The 22,360-nt window shown below is 39.9% G+C and overlaps 1 protein-coding gene across 1 annotated transcript in view; it reads left to right on the forward strand.

Moving 5' to 3' along the window:
* Nucleotides 1–6,846: 6,846 nt before the first annotated feature.
* The window catches only part of LOC122550548 (glypican-6-like), a 1,024,831-nt gene continuing 1,009,317 nt past the window's right edge, over nt 6,847–22,360 (forward strand). The window contains exon 1 of the mRNA XM_043691449.1: nt 6,847–7,073. Within this exon, the coding sequence (XP_043547384.1) occupies nt 6,911–7,073 (163 nt within the window). The 5' untranslated portion in view covers nt 6,847–6,910. The remainder of the gene's footprint in view (nt 7,074–22,360) is intronic.

The following is a 22,360-nucleotide window of genomic DNA, read 5'->3' on the forward strand; positions in this document are numbered from 1 at the left end:
TGTTCTTCCAGGAAGGAAATCTGCTATTCTTACCTGGTCCGGTTTACATGAGACCTCAGACCCAGAGCAATACGTTTGACTTTCAATTGCCCCTTGAAATGGCCTAGCAAATCATTTAGATCAAGGGCAATTAGAGATGGACATCAAGTACGCGCCTTGCCAATGAGGCTCACATCCCACAGAAGAATTAAGAAAAATCCAAGATTTCAGCCATCCTCAAAATTTTTAAGTGATAAGAGTGTCGAAAATGGGAAAAAAAATATTTTAATGTCACTGTGAACTTTCTCCTGAATTGATTGGTGTAAGTCCAAGCAATAAATGGTCAATACCTGAAGACTGTGCAACATTCCTAGAATGTGAATGATTGAATTGCGAGAAGATAAAAAGAAGCAGAACAGGGCGAAAAGACTAACATATAAAAATTGGAAGATCTATATCAACAATTTAGCAGATGCTGGATTGAGACTGTGACAGCAGGATTGCCAACCATTATAGGAACATAAAACATGTCTCAAAAGTACAAACTACCAAGGTACTTACACTGTTACATTGCTTGCCTATCTTTTTATTTCACGAGTATTTGTCAATTAGTCTTCAAATATAACTGAAATAAGTCAGAGCAGCACAGTGTCTCAGTGGTTAGCACTGCCGCCTTGCAGCACTAATGACCTGGGTTTGATTTCACCTTTGGGCAATTGTCTGTGTGGAGTTTGCACATCATGTGAGTGGGCTTCTTCTGGATGCTCTTGTTTCATCTCACAGTCCAAAGAGGTGCATGTTAGGTGGATATTGCAGGGAAATGCAGAGTTATGGGGATGGGTGGGCCTAGTTGGGATGCTCTTTGGAGGATTGGTGTGGACTTGATGGGCTGAATGACCTGCTTCCATTTTGTATATATTTGATGATTCTAACTTCCCGAAGGCTGGTATCTTATCACCAAGTCATCCTTTATTTACGCGTGTACAGTAACACTAACACAGTTAGTATAAGCCAGCTCCTAGAGTGAACAGAATCCCGGACACTCCGTTTATATCTGCCAGCTAGGTTAACAGCACCAATCAGGGAACTCATATTCTATGAGGTCCACCTGGTTGACCTTGTTCCAATCAGTACAGTAACAATTTTTCTCAAACTTATAAGGAGAATGAATGTGAGTTGGCATGTTCTCACCACAAGTTGATGAAAAGGTTGCACATTAGTAAAAGAGAATTTCATTAGATGTGCCATTATTTTGGCAGCAAATCCTGGCCAATTTTTTTTAGTAAGCAAATACATGTGAAACAGTTTTATTCCACAGAATTATATTTACAATGATGAGCAGCTTGTAGCCCTCGGCTACAGAGGCATTTATTAAAGACAGTGTGCATTAGTAGTCAATAATCCAATGGATAGATCATATTTTCAAGTCTCCAGATTGTCCAGGAATTAAAAACTAATCTCCTTACAACTGCTAAAAGCAATTTAAGAGAAAAATTATAGGACCATTAAAAATGTGACGTTTTTAGTTTTCTTTGAGTTTTTTTTTCTTTTCCTTTACGCATCTCCAAAAATGTATAACAATAAAGAAAGCTATGTGTCGGGAATGCTTGGCAGTGGGAAGTCATGTGCCAAAACCAGAGATATGTTGAATCAGAGTTGGAATCTTTAACATATAGCAGCTTGCACATAATCACCGATTCAATGTGTGCCTGCCCATTAAACCAGGTAAATCTTCATGGACTGTATTTTGAGCAAGTAATTGACAGCAATTGAATCTCTGATAATGACTTGATCAATAATTGTCAACAATTATAGAAATTAAGCAACCTTGATTAAAAATCTGGATATGGGAAGTAACTATTTTTATGTCACATCATATCAGAAAATATTTAAGGGTAGATTGGGAAGATCCAACTTTTTGGAGCATAACTGCATCTTAGCCAATAAGCACGTATGAGTGTGAATTCACAGAGACATGTGACTCTTTGTAGGACCTTACGCATTTTGCACACACAATAAATCAGAACATTCCCAGACACAAACAGCCATGACTACACAGTTATTGAGACCTGCAGCACAGAAGAAGGCCCTTCAGCTCAGTGCCGGACAAACCACTTCACTACTCTAATCCCATTTTCCAGCACTTGGCCTATAGCCTTGTAAGCCTTGATATCACACGTGCACATATAAATGTTTCTTAAATGTTATGAGGGTTTCTGCCACTACCACCATTACAGGCAGTGAGTTCCAGATTTGAACTACACTCTGTTGGAAAAGGTTTCATCACATTTCCTCTACACCATCAGATCCTTACCTTACCTTCCAAAACTTCCTGCCCAAAATCCCAAGCCTCTTAACATTGTATGGACAAGGACCCATGTATAAAATATTCAATTGCCAATTCATAAATCATATCCTTTCAATCAATTCTTGCCTTATCTTTGACCCTTATTTCCTACTATTTTAACCCCACTCTATCTCTGCATCTCAGGGAAGGGTCCACTACAGATATACTAGAATGACACCTGGGATCTGCGACTGGTTTTCTGCAACATAAACCAGTCTTACTGTCCCAGGAGGTGATTTGAACCAAGGTTTGAACTTACTTAGGGTCAATGGTAAGGTGGAAAGAGACAAACTAATTTGGCTATTTGGGGAATCTAAGATTATGTAAACATAGACTAAAAGCACTACAGCCAGGTCTTTAAGGAATGAACTTAAATAAAACATGAATGATGATAAACATTTGGAATTATTTTCCATAAAAGGCAGTCAGTGCTGGTTCAATTGTTGATTGTAGGTCTGCGATTGAGAGATTTCCCTCAAAAGCAGACTGGGATATGTGACAAAGGCAGGTAAATGGAGTTAGGTCAAAGAGCAGCTCCTTGAACACCAAGGCAGGTTCTCAAGACTAAATGGCCTAACGTCTCTAACCCTGCCTCATACTCCCCTCTATTCCTTGGTCTATTTCCTCCCTCACTTTTTCTTCCCTCTCTTTGCTTGCTACTATCCTTTTCTTCCTCCCCCTTCCCAATCCATTTTTCCTTCTGCTCTCTTCTCTGTTTGCCTTCCCACTTTGATTTTGCTTCCCCAACTCTTTTTTTTCCTACCACCTCTCCTGCATCCCCACCCCATCACATGGCTGGTGTCAGTTATGGCTCAGTTAGTCAAGGTCGTACCTCTAACGCATCATGTTGCCAGTTCATGATTCTATTCTGGAGACTTGAGAACAGTGAAGAAAGTGTTTGATATGCTTGTCTTTATTGGTCAGTGCATTGAGCATAGAAGTTGGGAAGTCATGTTGCAACTATACAGGACATTGGTTCAGCCACAATTGGAATATTGTGTGCAGTTCTGGTCTCCCTCCTATATGAAGTAAGTTGTGAAACTTGAAAGGGTTCAGCAAAGGTTTACAAGGATGTTGTCAGGGTTGGAGGGTTTGAGTTAGAGGGAGAGATTAAATAGACTGAGACTATTTTCTCTAGATCATTGGAGGCTGAGGGGTAACCTTATGGAGGTTTATAAAATCATGAGGGGCATGAAATAGGGTAAATAATCACGGTCTTTTCCCGGGGGTTGGGGAATCCAAAACAAGAGAGCATAGGTTTAAGATGAGAGGGAAAACATTTAAAACGGATCTAAAAGGCAACATTTTCACGCAAAGGGTGGTGCGTAATAGGATGAGCTGCCAGAGGAAGTGGTGTAGGCTGGTACAAATACAACATTTAAAAGGAATCTGGATGGGTACATGAATAGAAAAGGTTTAGAGGGATATGGGCCAATTGCTGGCAAATGGTACTAGATTAACTTAGGATATCTGGTCAGCGTGGACAAGTTGAATCAAAGGGTCTGTTTCCATGCTGTACCTTTCTATGGCTCTAGGATTTAAGCACAGAATTTAAGGCTGACATTCTAGTATTATACCAACAGAATGCTGCACTGCTTGAGATGTGTCTGTTCCTCCATCCTGACCCTTTCATTTTTCCTTGTCTCCTGCATTTCTCCACTAACCCTCCAGTTTTTTTACATTTTACATTTCTCTGCAAACCCACCATCATGCCTAACTCATTCCCTGTCTCAACTTTATTCCGTCGACCACTTATTGCTGGGTCGAAAGGCTGTGGTTTCTACAGGAAGCTTCAACTTGTAATCTGAGATGACCCACTAGTGGAAAGAATTGAATTATACAGCATTTTTTGTAGCTTTCTTGTTTGTCAGATAATTTAAGTGAATTCCAAAGGTTTTGTTGCAGGTTTCAGTGGAAGAATTATTTGTTCCATTCTTCCCTGAGACAACACCAAATTTAAAAAAAAATCAGTTTGACCAATCATTCCACTCCATGCATTTTTAGGTTGCCTGAAGGAGGCTTCTTTTAGCGATACAACAGATTTTGCATTGCCTTTTTAATTAGATTAATTAGATTCCCTACAGTGCGGAAACAGGCCTTTGGCCAACAAGTCCACACCGACCCTCCAAAGAGCAACCCACCCAGACCCATTCCTCTACATTTACCCTGACTAATGAACCTAACTCTTTGGATGTGGGTATCACTGGCTGGGTCAGAATGTATTGTTCATCCCCAATTGGAAGTGAAAAGGTGGTAGTAAGCTGCCTTCTTGAACTGCTGCAGTCTGTTTGCTCAGCAAACCTGCAATGTCATCAGGGAAGAAGTTCCAAGATTTTGACCCAGTGACACTAAAGCAATGGGGATGTAGTGTCATGACAGGATGGTGAATGGCTTAGAGAGGAACTTGCAGATGGTGGTGTTCCCATGTATCTGCTCTGCCCTTCTAAATGGTAGTGCTCAAGCAGCTGTCTAAGGAGCTTTGATTAATGTTGCAGTCTACCTTGTGTAGCTGTTCAAAGCATCAGTGGTGAAGTGAGTGCATGAATGTACATCTGACACCAATCAAATGGGCTGATTTGTGCTATATGGTGTCTAACTTATTAAGTGTTGTTGAAGCTACACTCATCCAAGCAAGTGGAGAGTACTCTATCACACTCTTGACTTGTATCTTGTTGATGGCGTAAGGACTTTGAAAGGTCACATACTGAGTTACTCACTGCAAGGTTCCTAGTGTCTAACTTGCTCTTGTAGCGACAGTATTTACAGGTTTGTGCAGTTACATTTCTGGTCAATGATAACCTCAGGAGGCTCATGTTGGTGACTTCAATGATGTCAAGTGGCAACGGTTAATTCTCTTTTGTTGGATTGTTGGAGTTATTCATTGCCTGGCACTTGTGTGCCACAAGTATTGCTTGCCATTTGCCGTCCAAGTCTGGATATTGTCATGGTCTTCTTCAATATCTAAGAAGTCACAAATGGTGTGAATATTGTGCAATTAACACTGGACATCACCACTCCTGACCTTCTACTGGATGAAAGATCATCTTGTTTAATGCCATTATCCTGCTCTGTGCCACATAACCCTGCTTATTATTTTTTCCAAATAACTGTCAAACTCCCTTTAGAAAGCATTGACTGAATCCGCCTCAATCACACTCTCGGGAGCCATATTCCAGACCCTAACACTTGCTGAATGTGTCGGGTAAGTTTTTTTTCTTATTCAGTCTATGTGGAATGAAACGTTGTAAGACATTAATCCAGAAGGGAACACCAGTAAATCTTGCAAATGATTCATTCTGGTTACATTAAACTCGAAATTTTAACACTGTTTTCTCTCTCCACAGATGCTGCCAGACCTGTTTCCAGCATTTTCTGTTCTCATTTGTGGTCCAACATGTCTTGGATACATCAGCAAGGAACTCCAGGATGACCAGTATGTTTATTTCCAAGTATTACTGCCTTTCTACCAGTCTTTCCCATGTGGGAAACCAGTGCCTGTTTGTATTGTCTTCACCTCATTGCAGCTGTGGAGTTGGAGTTCGCACTATTGGATTAGGATTCACATGCTGCTGCTGAACAGTCAGGAACTGAGGTAGCGACATGGTGTAGCCTAGTATCTTCACTCACCAACTGACCACCAGCAAGAAATCAGTCCTCATTCCTGACGAAGGGCTTTTATCCGAAATGTCGATTTTCCGGCTCCTCGGATGCTGCCTGACCTGCTGTGTTTTTCCAGCACCACTCTAATCTCCAGCATCTGCAGTGCTCACTTTCGCCTAAGAAATCAGGCACTCCTATTTCTTTGTAAGTCGGGGTGGGGTTAAATGAAGTCTGGGAACATCGCTTTGAAATCTCGACCGCGGTTGAAATGCGCGTGCAGTGCAGCGCGGCTACGGAACAAGGTTAACCTGAGCAAGTTGAAAAGATGTGGCTCGGAAGGATTGCATTCACTTCACTTCTCACTTCTTCACTTCTCCGCACATTCGGAAATCCAGTCCTGGCTTTGCCTTGAGCCCTGTCCCCGGGATCTGGGAGTGCATCCAGAGGCGGAGAGTGTTTTTCATATATATATATTCCAGGATCTCTATTACTCCGAGCTCGCAGTCTCCTCGAGTGAAGTTCACTGATCGGGATCTTACACACACACACACACACAGACAGACATGAGGGTGGGCTCAACTCTGCAGCATTCAGAGTGCAGAGAGAAAGAAACCACTTTTCTTGCTGTGTTTTCGTGAATCGCCTAATCCCCTCCTCTACCCCTGCCCCTCACTGGACTATCTGCATGTGTGTGCTTATGTGTGTCTCTGCATCTATAGTCCCCTCTCCAGCCGCTTTAGGAAAGGGGCGAGCTCAAGCTAGTGGATCAAGCTATTAGCAACGATTACTACCTGGACAATTCTGCTCAGCTTTGTGCTCGACAGGACTTTTCCAAGGGAGTTCGTCAGGGAATTTGCGTGTGTCTGTGTTTTAGGGAAGGGGTGCTGAAGGAGGAGGAGGGGGTGAGGGGTTGGGAGGTGAGGTGTCATCAACTACAAGAAGAAAAGTGGATTTCCAACAAGAATCCTGCGTACTCTCCTGACCATGTCCTGGATCTGTGCTGTATTGGCGGTGCTCTGCACTTTAGTGACGGTCCTTGGTGGATCGGTGCTGGGTGATGCGAAAGCCCGGAGCTGTGCTGAGGTGAGGCAGGCTTACAGTGCGAAAGGATTCAGCCTCAGCAACATCCCCTATCAAGAGATATCGGGTAAGCACACTTTCTCAAACTGGATAGCGGGGTTGGTTAGCTATCTCACGAGCTAGCAATGGTCCACAGACTTCGCGTTGACCTTTTTGGTTTTTAACAAGCTTGGAGCTTTTTTTTGTGTTGCGACTTCGGCCAGTTAAGATAGTGGTTAATGATCATGAATGGAATGAAGTAGCAACACAAGCTTGTACTGAGTTGTGAAGTCCAAGGATATTTAGAGAAGGGCAGTAAAATCTGGCCCAGCCAGCGAAATCCAACATCTCATAAATAAATTCAAAAAAACAGGAACAAAGTTGAAAAGCAGTACTTTTTTTGTGTGTGTTTGTAACTGTAAGTTTTAATTTCACACAATGGTCAAAGGAACGCTTTACTGTACAAGTGATATTCACATCCAGAAATGAGTTGTTGGATGTCAAACACAAGACTGATCATGTGGCATAAACAGTTTTTTTTGCCAGTATTTGAAAACAGCAGTATAAGACGTTTAGCTGCGACTTGCTTCACTGAGAATGAACCTAATGTATTTTTGTGTTGTATATTGTATTTAGTGTTGTGTGTAGATGAAGGGGTCTCTCATATACATGTGAAGTTTTGGCCATAATATGCATATGGAATCCAAACAGTCTCTACAGGAACCAGTGCTAATTAATTTTCTGAGTTATGTAAAATTACTTTTCTACTTTACAAATTTCTGTTATTTCAGCAGAATGTGCCCACAGCAAAGTTGGGACCTGGGATTATTGCCAAAAAATAATGTATAGTAGTGGATACACAATAGACAATAGCCCCTGTCTGACGATATTGGTGATCAGGCACATAAAATACAACAAGGGGGATTTAAATATACACATGTCTAAATTGTTTAAAATGTTAAGTCTTAGTGCTGCTCCTGAAAGTACAAAATTAAGGCCAACATAATTCATGCACAACTACAAAATGAGGAAATTTGTCCATGTTGAAACTCTTGCATTTGGATCTCAAGACAGCTCACGAGTGTTTTAATAATGCTATGAAATAATACCTGAGACAGACTAAATTAGAAAGCATGCTAATACAGAATAGGCAAAAATATTGTTTGTATTTTTTCAAATCAGACCTGCATATAATGTAAATCAAAAGTCTGACAGTTTTACTTTGTAATCAATACCTATTACTGGTGTACACATGTAATAAAAACTCTTGTGTATTATCACTTCAATTTATTTTAGTGTAATCGCTTAATCTCACATTTTAAAGACATCTGTTGACTTATCAAGATTTTGTGCAGTAGGAACCTAACATCAAGGTTGTAGACTGGTTTACTTTGAGTTTAGTTCTGTGGTTATGCTCAGATTTACAATGAAATGTACTCAGTATTGACTTTAGAATCCAGTAAACAGGTAAACACATCAGATTTTTGTGGAAAACCTCTGGGTGCTGTGAAAGTAAAGCTTCTAGATTTCCAGTGAACAGAATGTTTTTGATGATTTTAACTGTACGTCTACTGGGCTTCATTCACCACCTATGCAGACTACTGAAATGTTGGCACTGTTACTGTTTATACATCATGTTGATAGCCTTCCAAATATGAGCTCAGAAAACAAATTATATCCAACTGTCATATGAAGAGTAGTTCTTATTTATAGCTGCAATGATCAATTTTTGGACAGTATTTCAGATAAAGTAACCAGTGTTCATTATATATAAAGTGATATTTACGTGTGATACAGATGCTTTGAATTTACTTTAGCCGTAAAATAGTAAAAATATGGAGAATTAATGATAGGGTGAACACCAGCTGTTTTACTTTTTTTATGGACTTACTGTCAGCTGTATATCACATCAATTCTGGGGAAGCCAAAACAACCATCTTACCTCGTAAAGATCTAAAAGTATGGGCAGTGTCTAATGCTGTAATAGATTCCCTTTCTTGTCTTTTTCAGTTGGCATTTCGTTATTCATGACTCTAAACTCAATAGACTTTATGGAGAACACACTTTGACTTTCAGTCCAAATGATGAAATGGGGAAATTACATATTAAGGAGGAGTATCACAATAGTGTCATTAACCATCGTGGTTTCTTGTGCTTATCCAGGTTGTGTAATGCTTTCTGTCAACTTGGTGGCTTGATGGTAAATGAACATTTAGCGTGAGCTCTAATTATTAACATTTATTTAACAGACCTGGTGTGAGAGCAGTTTCTTTTTCATGTAGTCCTAATTGCATGGCACTTTGTCCTGTGAATACAGTATTCCTGTGATTGAACTCAACCAACATTTGGAAAGAGAGTGTTTGAGAATTCTGTAGCACAGTCTATACTGAATGTTTATAAACAGATGGATTTCCTGTGTTGTTCCTTATGAATTTGTATGAATCAGGTTTGAATATTCTGAATGTTGTTAAATTATATTTTATTTAACAACAAAATAAATGGAAAAACACACTGGAATTATAAGTCAAACCATAATAAAATGGAGAATAAAATAAGTTTTTTAGCACATTGAATACTTCAACTTCATTTGCCAATGGAAAATTTTAGTCAAATGGAATTATATACACTTTTAACTTTGAGTTCATTAATAAATAGGTTAAACTAACTGCACTGTGATGTGGATTTATACTCTGACAAGAAAAACCTTCATTTTCATTTGCACCTCGTTGATCCAGGCAGTAGATAATGATTAACAATTCTGCCTGAATTGTTAACTTACATTATCGCAATGTATTTTACAGTTGGTAAAAACTGATGTTTTTTCTTTAAACTGACCCGACTGAGGAATAAATGGAAAACAGATTGTATCCTAGGAGAGCTTCATGCACAGAAATCAATTGGGAAACGTGACAACAGTTGGATCTGAGTGACCAGAAGCACAACAGCATTCACAATTGCAAGGGGAACACTTAAAAGCACTCACCCTTTTTTTAAAGCACATTCCTCTGACTGGTTATGTTACCAAAGGTGAAATTGGTGGGAGACTATCCTGACTATGGTGTCTACTTCAGTTATCTTTGTGAATGCAGCTAGCAGCAAGACAAGGATAATCACTCACAGAAATATTAAGAACGTAATGAACCAAAATATGCCGGAGCAGGGCACCTCAGGATTGCACCATGAGTTAGATATTTTTCCTGGTCCCTTCAGCTCGAAACTGCAATATATCTCACTGTGATTGCAAGCTGATAACACCGGGGCAAGGGTAACAGGGCACCTGGGACTTTGGTAAACAGCAAGGCCATCATTTCATCTCAACATTTAGAAATTCTGAAAGAAACAGAGGAATGAGGGTAACCAAGAGGAAAAGCAGGTACAAGAAGAGAAAGAAAGAAAGATTGAATTAAGATCCAGACAGTAGAGACAGAAAGGAAAATGAAATGTAAACCATTGAAACCATGAGCTATTTACAATATGTAAGAATAACCCTCCAATATTTGAATTGCTTTCTTTCTTGCTCAGAATGACTGATTCACAATCATTAAAAATGATTCCATTTTTGGTTATTGCACCTTTTGGTGGCAGGTTTTGTGGACTGTTAATGTGCAAATACATGCATTCTTTAAAATAATGGAGTGGATACTGGTGAGGTGTTATTTGTGCAAATCAAGTGGAGGAGTTTCTTAAATCAACAAGCCAGTTCTGGAGATTCTCAAGGAGTATTGCATCTTTTCATTAACTGGACATTTGCTCAGCTTCAGAGATTGCCTTCCCAAACTCTCTGCTGTCGTTTGCATTACCTGTCGAATCAGATGACCAAGAGCTATGAGTTTCCAAGATTTGTGACAGTAAAGTGTCCTGCAGATTTAGGCCCAAACATTTAGATGCAGCATTGTTGGAGGTCTGTGACACGTTTGATTTTGAATAATCTATTAAAAGATAATAAACATTGCAAAAACAATGAGTAAAAACAACAAATATTTCTAAATCAAATTCATGTTTCCCTGCTTCCAAGTGCAGTACTGTACAGAAAAATCCCTGAATATAATAAAATTACTGGAATTAGACCAAAACTGAAAGTTGTGGATAAGGTGGGACTTCAAACACTCAAGAATTAATTGAGAGTAAAGTCTGATTTTTTAAATGGTTTCAGTCGCAATCTCCATTTTTGTGAAAATGAAATATTTTGTGTTGCTTTGTCCCTGTAATTGAAAACATATTTGAAACAATTTTCATGTATATCTTCTCAAATTTAAGCCCAGAATTTACATGCAGTAAAATTTACATACAATAAAATGTGAAAGCATGTCCAATAATTTTAATCTATTCATCTTTTTGTCAAAAATACTGTGCTGTACCCAGGGGAAGAGCAAACAAGTTGTTTTTGAAGCATATACTGTGGATCATTATTCTGTAATCATCAGAATGGCTAGGACCATAGGAATCTCACCCGTATCCCCATCATCTCCCAAACCAGGTTGAAAGATTAGTCAGCAGCTTGCTGGCTTTAAGTCTGACTGCTGTACCTCAATAATATGCTGGGAACATCTTTAATAACTTGAGAGTGATACTTCTGCCCCTCAGAGCTAGGAAGTCCTACCCTTTAGACAGCAATTGGCCACTCTGAATGTCTAGCAGCCCTGTATCTGAGTAGCAAAAGAATATATTATTGGCTGCTACTAAGGCTGCAAGGACTACTGGAAAGAACTGAATATCTCTTTGGAATCCCTTCATTGAAAAGTGGTGGAAGCGGGATCATTGTAAATGTTTAAGGCATTATTAGTTAGCTTGTTAATAAGCAAGGGGTGACAGGGGATTGAATGGAGTAATCATTCCTGAAGAAGGGCATGTGCCCAAAACGTCGAATCTTCTGTTCCCTAGATGCTGCCTGACCTGCTGTGCTGTTCCAGCAATAAAGTTTCAGCTTTGATCTCCAGCGTCTGCAGACCTCACTTTCTCCTCAATGGAGTAATCAGATCAGCCTATTGAATGGTAGATCAGGTTTGAGGGGCTGGGTAATTTCCACATACTTCGAGTTCACACATTTCCCAGACTTAAAATAATTCTGGCAATTTTGGCTGATCAAGGATTGGTGTCCCAAGTGAGGCAGTGTAGAGAGGAAATGGTGGAGTCGAGCTTTGCAGGTCAGTGGTAGAGGCAGAAAAGAAAGATATAATTTGGATTGGGGAAGGAGGGCATTAGCAAGGCTGGTGGGCTGTTCAGTTTGAAGGCAGTGAGGAGACATAAAGAAAGAATATGATTGGGGAGAGGGACTGTGCTTGGACACAGATGATTCCTCCTTCAATGGATAACCCCACTCTTTAGTAAACCTCCAAGCCATGCAATAAAACCTGCTGACTGGCAATCTTCAGTCTTCCACATTCCATATGTTTTGGTGGCTGAGGTAGACTAAAGTTCTTCAGTGACAGGGTCTCAATAGGCCTAAAGGCAGGCGTGTGCCTTACCTGCCCGCTGTAATATGGAGAACAGATTGGAAATTGGAGGGAAAATTTTGGGATTATCACCATCTTTATTTTATATGCCCCCTTCACCTTCAAATGTTCAGTGAAATGGGAGAAAAGGCTTTAAAATTCAGCCAAATAATCTGCTCATTGGGTTTAAAGTTAGCATGCAGAGTGTGGAAAATTGGGTGGAATGATAAATAAAGTAATGCAGAGTGAGAATGTTTATTTTAATATGAGCTACTGTTGATAACCCAGTGAAGGCAATTGAAGTTCAACAATAAGATTACATTGTCACCAAAACTTTTCTTGATCTAAGGTCTGCAGTCACAAACAGTTAATTAGTAAACCTTTGTATCATTATTTAGGTTTCATTAATTGTTCAAAATAAGCATAAATATTATCAAATGCTTAACAAAAGAAAGTACTTTGCATCTGAGTTTGCTGACCTCAGGTGAAATTTTCTACTGGATGTATTATGTACAAAATTAAACCTTGAAGAATTATGTACGCAATGTGTTTTATGAATGCAGTGTTTTTTTGATATTCCAGTGTGAGTAAAACAGAAATTTTGCATTTGGAGATTGTTCAAAATTATAGAAGTTCTGTGCTTACTTGCAATTTTTTGGTTTGTGTATTTGGAGTGTATGCAATTAACCAATAGCTCTTTTCCCACTCTGCCGGATGCACAGAGTCCATCCATCAACATCTGTTTTTACTGCTGAATTCTGTGTAAGAACGATGGTGCTTCTAGAAATAAAAGTGAATTTTAAAATGAAGAACTGAAAGCTTTTCACAAGGTGATGACAGAAGGCTGTCATACAGTTTTCCAGTTTTGATGCAGGAGCAAACATACTTCTGCATCCTTGAGGATGGCAATTTACAATCTGAACTGGGTATACCACATATAATAATGATAGAAAGAAAACAACATAAAACAGACCAATAAAGGTATGGAAAATTGTCCTGGCTTAGCCTCAGTTCATGATTCTCCAGGTCACTGTCATTGTGCAAATTAACGATATATGTTTTTGTGCAGTAGTGTACACTAGGGAAGCCATTGGCTAGCTTGCTGCCAGGCCAGAAGGAGGCTCTGTTGTGCAGCTGACACCAATCTAAATACTGTATCATACTCTGAAAGAGATTTTAAAATCAGAAGAACAGATTAACTATGGATTTTTTGATCAAAAAACTCTATTTACACAAATAGAGCAATCTCTATTTTAATGTTTACTTTGTTGTATTATAGTAACTATCATAGGCATACACAAAAAAATGTGCATTTATCCACCCACACATACACACACATATGCACACACTCTAATGCACATGTGCACACAAACATATATATATATAAATGAGCACATACATTCTTACAAAGACATGCCGACAAAAACATTTTCACAGATATGCGCACAAAACTGCACACTCTCACACGTACACATATACACGCTTATGTATATACATACACATAGGCAATTAAGCTGGAGATATTCCGGATGTTCCTTTAGTTGTCATTCTCTGTGACAGTGTTTTGGATCTCTAATCAAGCAGAGTACTTTGAGGAATATGTGATCAAAAGAAAGATAGAGATTTATCTTCCAGAAGACTTGTGGTGGAAAGAGCTGTAAGACTTTAATGAACGATTGAACAGGAAGGAAAATGACTGCATACCCTAGAAACCCAAAAAACACAAGATCACTAATGCAGAGTCAATATTGCACAAGCTGTCTGCAATTCTCACCAGATCCTCAATTAATTCAAATGTTGGACCTTTGCAACACTGTTTTTCTCTCTTCTCTTTTGCATATATTGTACATGCATTGCACGTACACTCACATGCATACACGTGGAGACAAACACATAAGTACTCATTTAAGAAGAGTCTTAGAGGAGGAAAAAGGGTCAGAGACGTTAGGATGGAAATGTTGGATCTCAGACCCTCAGGAGCTGAAGGCATATTTGTTGGTAGTGGAGTTATGCTCAAGAGGCAAGAATTTGAGGGGCATAGACATCAGAATGATAGAATTATAGGGTCTAAAGAACAGAAAAGGCCCTCCAGCCCATCAAGATGATACTAGTCAAACACAAACACTTGGCAATTCTAATCCCATTTTGAAAGAGAGATACAGAGATACAGAGGCTAGAAGTTATGGAGGGAAAGCAACATTAAAATTGCAACATGTTTGCATTACATCCATAAGTCCAGGGGTGATGGGACTTGGGTGTGTTAGCATATTGGTAGCAGGATATTGACTATCCACATGTTTATGGAATTTAGAATGTGTGAGATGTCGAAAATGAGAATTTAACAGTGAATGAGTCAAGGCAAGTGATTCTCAATGATACCTCTGACTGAATGGCACTGATGAGTGATGAGAAACTCATCCTAGGGTTAAATATGACACCAGGCTGTGGCCAGAATAGTTAAGGATGAGATGATTTCCAGGGAAAGGATGGATTCAGTATCTGGAGAACAGGGGCCATTTCAAGGACATTCAGAGACTTTCATCACCCCAGTGTTTAGTTTGAAGAAATTTCTGCTTATCCAACGCTGGAAAAGTTTGATGTTTTAGAGACAGCACAAAGATCGAGAGAGGCACTGCTGTGGTAGTGATTTGTTGTTAATAAGGACCATTCAGTATGTCAGTAGGAACAAAACTGATTGAACAGATTGATTCCATGAGTGAACGGGTATTCTGGACTTGGAGATGAGGAGAGAGACATTGACCAATGGTCTTCTGGGACAGTCTGGGTCAGCAGTGTGAGAAGTGAGTGGGACTGGAAGCACACAGGATAGGCACATCAGTGATGGAGTAGGATAGGACAGTTACAGAATTGCTGTTTGTAGGCAGGCAGTAATGAGTGCCTCAGTGAGACTCTCTGAGGATTGCGAAAGAGGCATCTCGAGGGAAGTTTCAAAGGAGTCAAACCCGGCAGGATTGAGGGAGGGTTGTGATGTACTGAAGGGTTGGGACAGGGATTTCAGAAGGCAGAGTACTCCAAAGCTGAGACATAAAATGAAAGGAGGCAGGACTACAGAGACAGGGAATTCTAGAGGGTAAAGAGAAAACCAGTTAAAAAGGAGTAGAATATAAAATGAAAGGAAATGACGGACTTCCAAAGTTTGCCTGTGAATGGCAACAGGAAATCTCAAGCTGGTTACAATAATTACTAAGTTGCATATATCCTTACATTAAACAGAAAACAGAAAGACAACCATAGGAAGAAGTCTAGAGTTAAAAGTCAGAATTCATTTGGTGGTGTCATTTTGACAGAGAGTGGGGCAATTGGCATGGAAACAGTTGACTCAGAGATGTGTGCTGTAGTCAAGTAAAGTCCAGAAGCTGACTGAAAACCAGAAGGCTGGACAAGGGTACTTACGGAGATATTGATGTGCGAATTGTGATCCAGGAAACATGCAGAGTTGATGGTGGGCAGAAAGGTTATGGTGATATTTGGAAGTCACTCACTGTAAAATCCAGAGCTGGTGGCTAAGTGTACTTCAGTGCAGCAGAAGTGCTGCATGGTCAGGAGCGAGAGGCCATCGCCTGGACTAAACTGTAGCTGTAGCAGCAAAGTCAGGAGGACCATTGCCGTCTGGCTTAGCAGAGAACGTTGTTAAAAATCACACAACACCAGATTATGGTCCAACAGGTTTATGGTGTAAGCTGATATATGGTCCTTTTAAAAACATGAACCAGTTTAACATTAAAGACACAGCAGCAGAGCTTTATGATGCAATCAGTATAGGAAACCACGTAAGTCTACAGAAGTCCAACAAGGCAAATATGACTAATGATCCAGTGTTCCAGAAGGGATGGTGCTGTTGGGGGATGGGAAATGATTACTCAAACTCCTAGTTAGGGTGAACATCCTGACTATTAGAACCAGGACGACTTGCAAACAGCGAACAGAATGATGACAATGGCTACTCAAGGGTAATGATGCAGAATGAAAGGATCCCAAACAGGCTGGTTGGTTGTGATACATATTGAGTGTTTTTCTATAATCTTCATCTAAATAATTTGTTTGAAATACAAATAGCAACAAGTTGACAATTACACAGGATGGAAAGAAAAAGATTACATGGAAACCTTTCAAATAGAAAGTACAGGTTCTATTACATCAGTTGAAACATTCATAAATCAAATTAAGTATATCCACCTGAACAGTGTATTTATATTTTATCAGGATCTGTTAAGAAATGTTACCTTTCATAGTTTGTGCTGGTACCAGCTAGGAATTTGGTGCTGCAATTCTGATGCCCTGAATTTGAACCTTCTAAAAAATATGACACAAGACAAATTCAATCTTTTAAAAGTTTTATTACTTTATAGGATGGTGGCATTACTGACTAGATCAGTACTTATTATCCATTCTTAATTGCCCAGAGAGCATTTAAGAGTCAGTCATATTGCTGTGGCTCTGGAGTCACTTGGAGGCCAGATCAGGTAAGGACAGCAAAAGTTTTGCCATAAAATATTCTGACTACATAATTTTAGTTGACAATGGATCATAAATAAAATTCTAAATGCATATTTTCAGAATACCTTAGTGAAATGGCCTGATTTAGTTTAACCTGTGAAATGTTTGGTAATTGTGAAAGGGCTAAAACCACAGCTCCCCACAATAAAGACAGGCAGATGTATATTTGTAATGGCGAAAATTGCGGTATGTTCATTTAACTATAAAAGTATAAAAGCGGCACAAGTAATTGTTAATTCTGATGTAGATGTAGCACAGAGGGCTGTGAAGTTACTAAATAAATGTGCAGAGCAGTATGACTGCTGCATTTGATTTAATCATAGTGTCTGGCTGTAGTGATATCACTTTAAGAGGGAACATGCTCGTGATCTATTAACTAAGATGTAGAACATGCGACTATCAGCTTTAGTTCAGATTGCAGCATGCATTGTTGGAAACTGGCTATATGCTTTCCTTAATGATACTTGCTGAGATTGCATTACAAATCTGCCTGTTGAGCAATCCCAGGACAAATTTTCAAATAAACAGAGCCTACATCCATTTCCTAGTACTGGTTTGACATTGGTAAATTTATGTGACTAACCACAGAACCACAAGAATGGTTCACATCATGATCAAACTGGCTTCAAGGATCTAAGTATTTTTATCCATTAGCAAGCAGTAATGGATAACACCAAGACTTATACTGTTTTGGTGAAATGAAGGTTATTTACTGGAATCAGGCTGAGTTATAGGGGCCGTTTGGGCCATTGAGTCTACTCTGATCATCTGAAAAGCATTCTATCTAGAACCACCCTATTCCCATAACCCACATTTCTCATGGCTAGCCTACCAAGCCTGCACATCTTTGGACTGCAGGAGGAAACTAGAGCACCCAGAGGAAACCCAAGCAGCCCATTGAGCCACTTTGCTGCCCCAAAGTCAATATTGCTGTGCTTCAAAGAGCGTTTCACAGTGTCTGAAGAAAAGCCGTGCTTGTTAACCCTGTCTCTCCCTCCACAGATGCTGCCAGACCAGCTGAGTTTTTCCAGTGTTCCCTGTGTTTCACAGTATCTTTGTATAATTTTCTTTGTCCTCTCCTGGATACTGAATATTTGAAAATTGAGGACCTGACAGGGGAGAGTTTTTTGACCTAGGCAGATACAGTATCCAGAGATGGAAATGTGTTGCTGGAAAAGCGCAGCAGGTCAGGCAGCATCTAGGGAACAGGAGAATCGACGTTTCGGGCATTAGCCCTTCTTCAGGAAGGGAAATCCAGGGCTAATGCCCGAAACGTCGATTCTCCTGTTCCCTAGATGCTGCCTGACCTGCTGCGCTTTTCCAGCAACACATTTCCATCTCTGATCTCCAGCATCTGCAGACCTCACTTTCTCCTCAAAGATACAGTATCCAGTCCATTGTGGCTGATTTTGCAGGAGCTTTGCCTGAATGCCTGTGAAGCTGGCTTCAAGAAGAACAGTGTTTGTTTGATGATCCTCCCAATGAATCTGAGAATGTGGCAGGGTTATTGTTGAAGAAATTTCTCCTTGCTCTCTTATATAAATCACTCCACAGCTCTTTGTTTCAAGCTCTCACTAATGTAGTTTGTAGGCTGAACTGACACAGCTAATCTGATGTTGGATCTCCTCATCAATAATGTTCTTCTGAGAGAGGTGGCTGTCCAGGTCTACAAACTGCTCAACATATTCCAAAATCTCATCTACCGTGCTTATGAGAGGTGGAAGTTTTGACTGATGAGGTCTGAATGTTTTGTTTTGACAATATTTATGTACAGGACAAGTGAGATCAAGAGTGAGTACAAATCCAGTGCAGAGTGGGAAAAGACACTCTGGTCACCTGCAAACTGTATGTTGGGTATACCTGTGATGGTCAGTCTAATTTTAGCACAGAAGTGATTGAACTTGAAGAGTGTTCCATTTAGGTGGTATTTAATACTCATATCAGAGGGAAGTTGATCCTTGATGAGGTGAGTAGCCACTGTTGGGGAGATGGTAATCAATGTGGAAGCTATCACATATTTTGCTTGACCTCATTCTAAATTTTGAAGATGCATATATCAGACCTCCCATTCAACACAGTTGCCATCCTATTGTCATGAAGCTGTCACAGGACTGTAATAAAGTTTCTTGGACATCCAAATCCATACAATGCCATGATTTCCTGAATTGAGTGTTTTAATCAGGGCAATAAATTCAATGAAGAATTCATGGTGTTATTCTCAAAGAATTTCTCTGGCAACAAAGATCATGTCAGAGGTTCTTGTGGAAGATCTAAAGTTGCACTGTCTTTGTGTCCTCGACCACAGGAAGTAGGTGATTCAGGAGAATATATGTAAGTATTTTCCTTGCTATACTAAGCAGGAAATACCTTAATCTTTTCAATGGCATGATTCATCTCCCTTGTGGAAGATAGCTATAACCATCATGTACCTGAATTTGAGCTTAGGGGGATGTTAGCGGGAGAAGGTCTTTTTGGTCCTAAATCCACAAGATGAGGTCATGGTGTCTTGAAATGAGCAAAAGCCACTAGATTTGCAGACTTCAGCTGGAAGTTCATCAGGACTGCAGAGTGTACCATTGTTTTATTTAACTGTTTATTTCTTGTATCTCTCCCATCAATGGTGGAGCATCCATGGATTTTATCATGAAGTATGAATATGATTGAACAAAATTTGCTTTTCTTTCCCCACTTATAGTCTTTCAATCTATTTTTTACCAGCAATGAAACCATCTTTTAGTTCTATACTTTAACTTTTGCTCATCACTACTGAGTTGATTTCCGTTTTTCCCATTGTGCCTACAAATTACTTGATCATCCTTGTTTGTACATGAATTCTTTCAAACAAGATGGTTACAGATGAGGGTGGCCATTCAACACACCTTGCTTCATTTATGCAGGAAAGTCCTGATTTATTTCCTTCTTCATTAGATCTGAATGTTTCTTAACTTTCTCCAGTCCTCACCATTTTTTTGTGAGACAATACCATGTATTAATTACGTTTTACTAGAAGTAGTGCTTCCTTGTCAGTCCCACACTTGATTTGTTTCCTAGTTTAAATATTGTTTCTTAGTTCTGTGCTAGCAAAGTATATTAGATTAGATTATATTACTTACAGTGTGGAAACAGGCCCTTCGGCCCAACAAGTCCACACCGCCCCGCCAATCTTTCAATCTATTTTTTACCAGCAATGAAACCATCTTTTAGTTCTATACTTTATCTTTTGCTCATCACTACTGAGTTGAGTTCCGTTTTTCCCATTGTGCCTACAAATCATCCTTGTTTGTACATTAATTCTTTCAAACAAGATGGTTACAGATGAGGGTGGCCATTCAACACATCTTGCTTCATTTATGCAGGAAAGTCCTGATTTATTTCCTTCTTTATTAGATCTGAATGTTTCTTAACTTTCTCCAGTCCTCACCATTTTTTTGTGAGACAATACCATGTATTAATTACGTTTTACGTGAAGTAGTGTTTCCTTGTCAGTCCCACACTTGATTTGTTTCCTAGTTTAAATGTTGTTTCTTTGTTCTGTGCTAGCAAAGTAGTTTGAGTTCATCTTCCATGATAATCATTTTCCATGCGACATACATAGAGTCATACAGAGCCAAAAAGATGTGCAGCAAGGAAACAGACCTTTTTGGTCCAACTCATCCATACTGCCCTGCTATCCTAAATTAATCTAGTCCCATTTGCCAGCACTTGGCCCATATCCATCTAAAACATTCCTATTCATATATCCATCCAAATGCCTTTGGAATGTTGTAATTGTACTACCTCCTCTAGCAGCTCATCCCATACATGCACCGTCCTTTTTGTGAAAACGTTGCCCCTTAGGTCCCTTTTAAATCTTTCCACTCTCACCCTAAATCTATGCCCTCTAGTTCTGGACTCCCCCAACCCCAGGAGAAAACCTTGTCTATTTACCCTATTCCATGCCCCTCATGATTTTATAAACCTGTATAAGGTCACTCCTCAGCCTCGACGCTCCAGGGAAAACAGCCCCAGCGTATTTAGCCTCTCCCTGTAGCTCAAACCCTCCAACTATGGCAACATCCTTGTAAATCTTTTCCGAACCCTTTCAAGTTTCACACCATCCCTCCAATAGGAGGGAGGCCAGAATTGCACACAATATTCCAAAGGTGGCCCAACAATGTTCTCCCCAACACATGTAGTCAATGCTGTGACCAATAAAGGAAAGCATACTAAATGCCTTCTTTGCTATCCTATCTACCTGAGACTGCACTCTCAAGGAAATATGAACCTGCTCTCCAAGATCCCTTTGTTCAGCAACACTCCCCAGGACCTGACCATTAAGTGTGTAAGTCTTGCCCTGATTTGCCTTTCCAAAATGCAGCACTTCACATTTATCTAAATTAAATTCCATCTGCCACTCCTCAGTTCATTGGCCCATCTGACCAAGATCCCATTGTACTCTGAGGGAACCTTCTTCACTGCCCACTACAGCTCCAAATTTGGTGTCATCTGCAGAATTACCATGAAGGTGGTCTCTCTGTCATCTATGAGGAGAAAGTGAGGTCTGCAGATGCTGGAGATCAGAGCTGAAAATGTGTTGCTGGAAAAGCGCAGCAGGTCAGGCAGTAGGTCAGGCTTCCTGAAGAAGGGCTTATGGCCGAAACGTCAATTCTCCTGTTCCCTGGATGCTGCCTGACCTGCTGCGCTTTTCCAGCAACACATTTTCACCTCTGTCATCTATGCCATTGCAAAGCTGAGAAGCCCAAAACTCTCTATTTTTTGCTACTGGATTTGATTTTTAACACTAAAGGTCAATCCTCTGACATTTCTTCTTCTGTCTAAAGTGATCAGAGCTGGATAGAATGCTCAACTTCAGATCAAACCAGACCATTTTGTAGTTTGATTGCATCAAAAGGGTTAGCATGTACATAGTATGTTTGATGAACTATAAAAAAAGGGAGGACTTCAAGGAGTATTATAAAACAAAGTGTGACATCAAACATATTAGGAAATATGAGGGTAGTATCATCAATGAATTGCCCAAAGAGGTACTTTAAAGGAGTGCACAAAGGATGAAAGATAGTTCAAGAGATGGAGAGGTTCAGAGAGGCAATACCAGATTTAACTCACAATGTGATCTCCTCTAGACTGGGGAGACAAAATGGAGACTAAGTAAATGTTTTGCAGAACACATAGGTTCAGCACACGACCGTGCTTCCTGGCCAATATTTCAGTCTCAAACCTGCTGCTATGTTCCAGCAAGGCCCAGCGCAAGCTGGAAGAACAGCATCTCATCTTCTGCTTGGGGACCCTGTAGTCTTCAGGGCTCAAATTGAGTTAAATAATTTTAGAGCCTGAAAGCCTTCTTTCATGTCATTTGCCCAGCCCCACACCCCAAGCCATGTCATGACACACACTACTTTCAGCAGAGCCAACCCATTTTTACCTA

This window comes from Chiloscyllium plagiosum, chromosome 6 (genome assembly GCF_004010195.1).
Source record: "Chiloscyllium plagiosum isolate BGI_BamShark_2017 chromosome 6, ASM401019v2, whole genome shotgun sequence".
NCBI classification, from domain to species: domain Eukaryota; kingdom Metazoa; phylum Chordata; class Chondrichthyes; order Orectolobiformes; family Hemiscylliidae; genus Chiloscyllium; species Chiloscyllium plagiosum.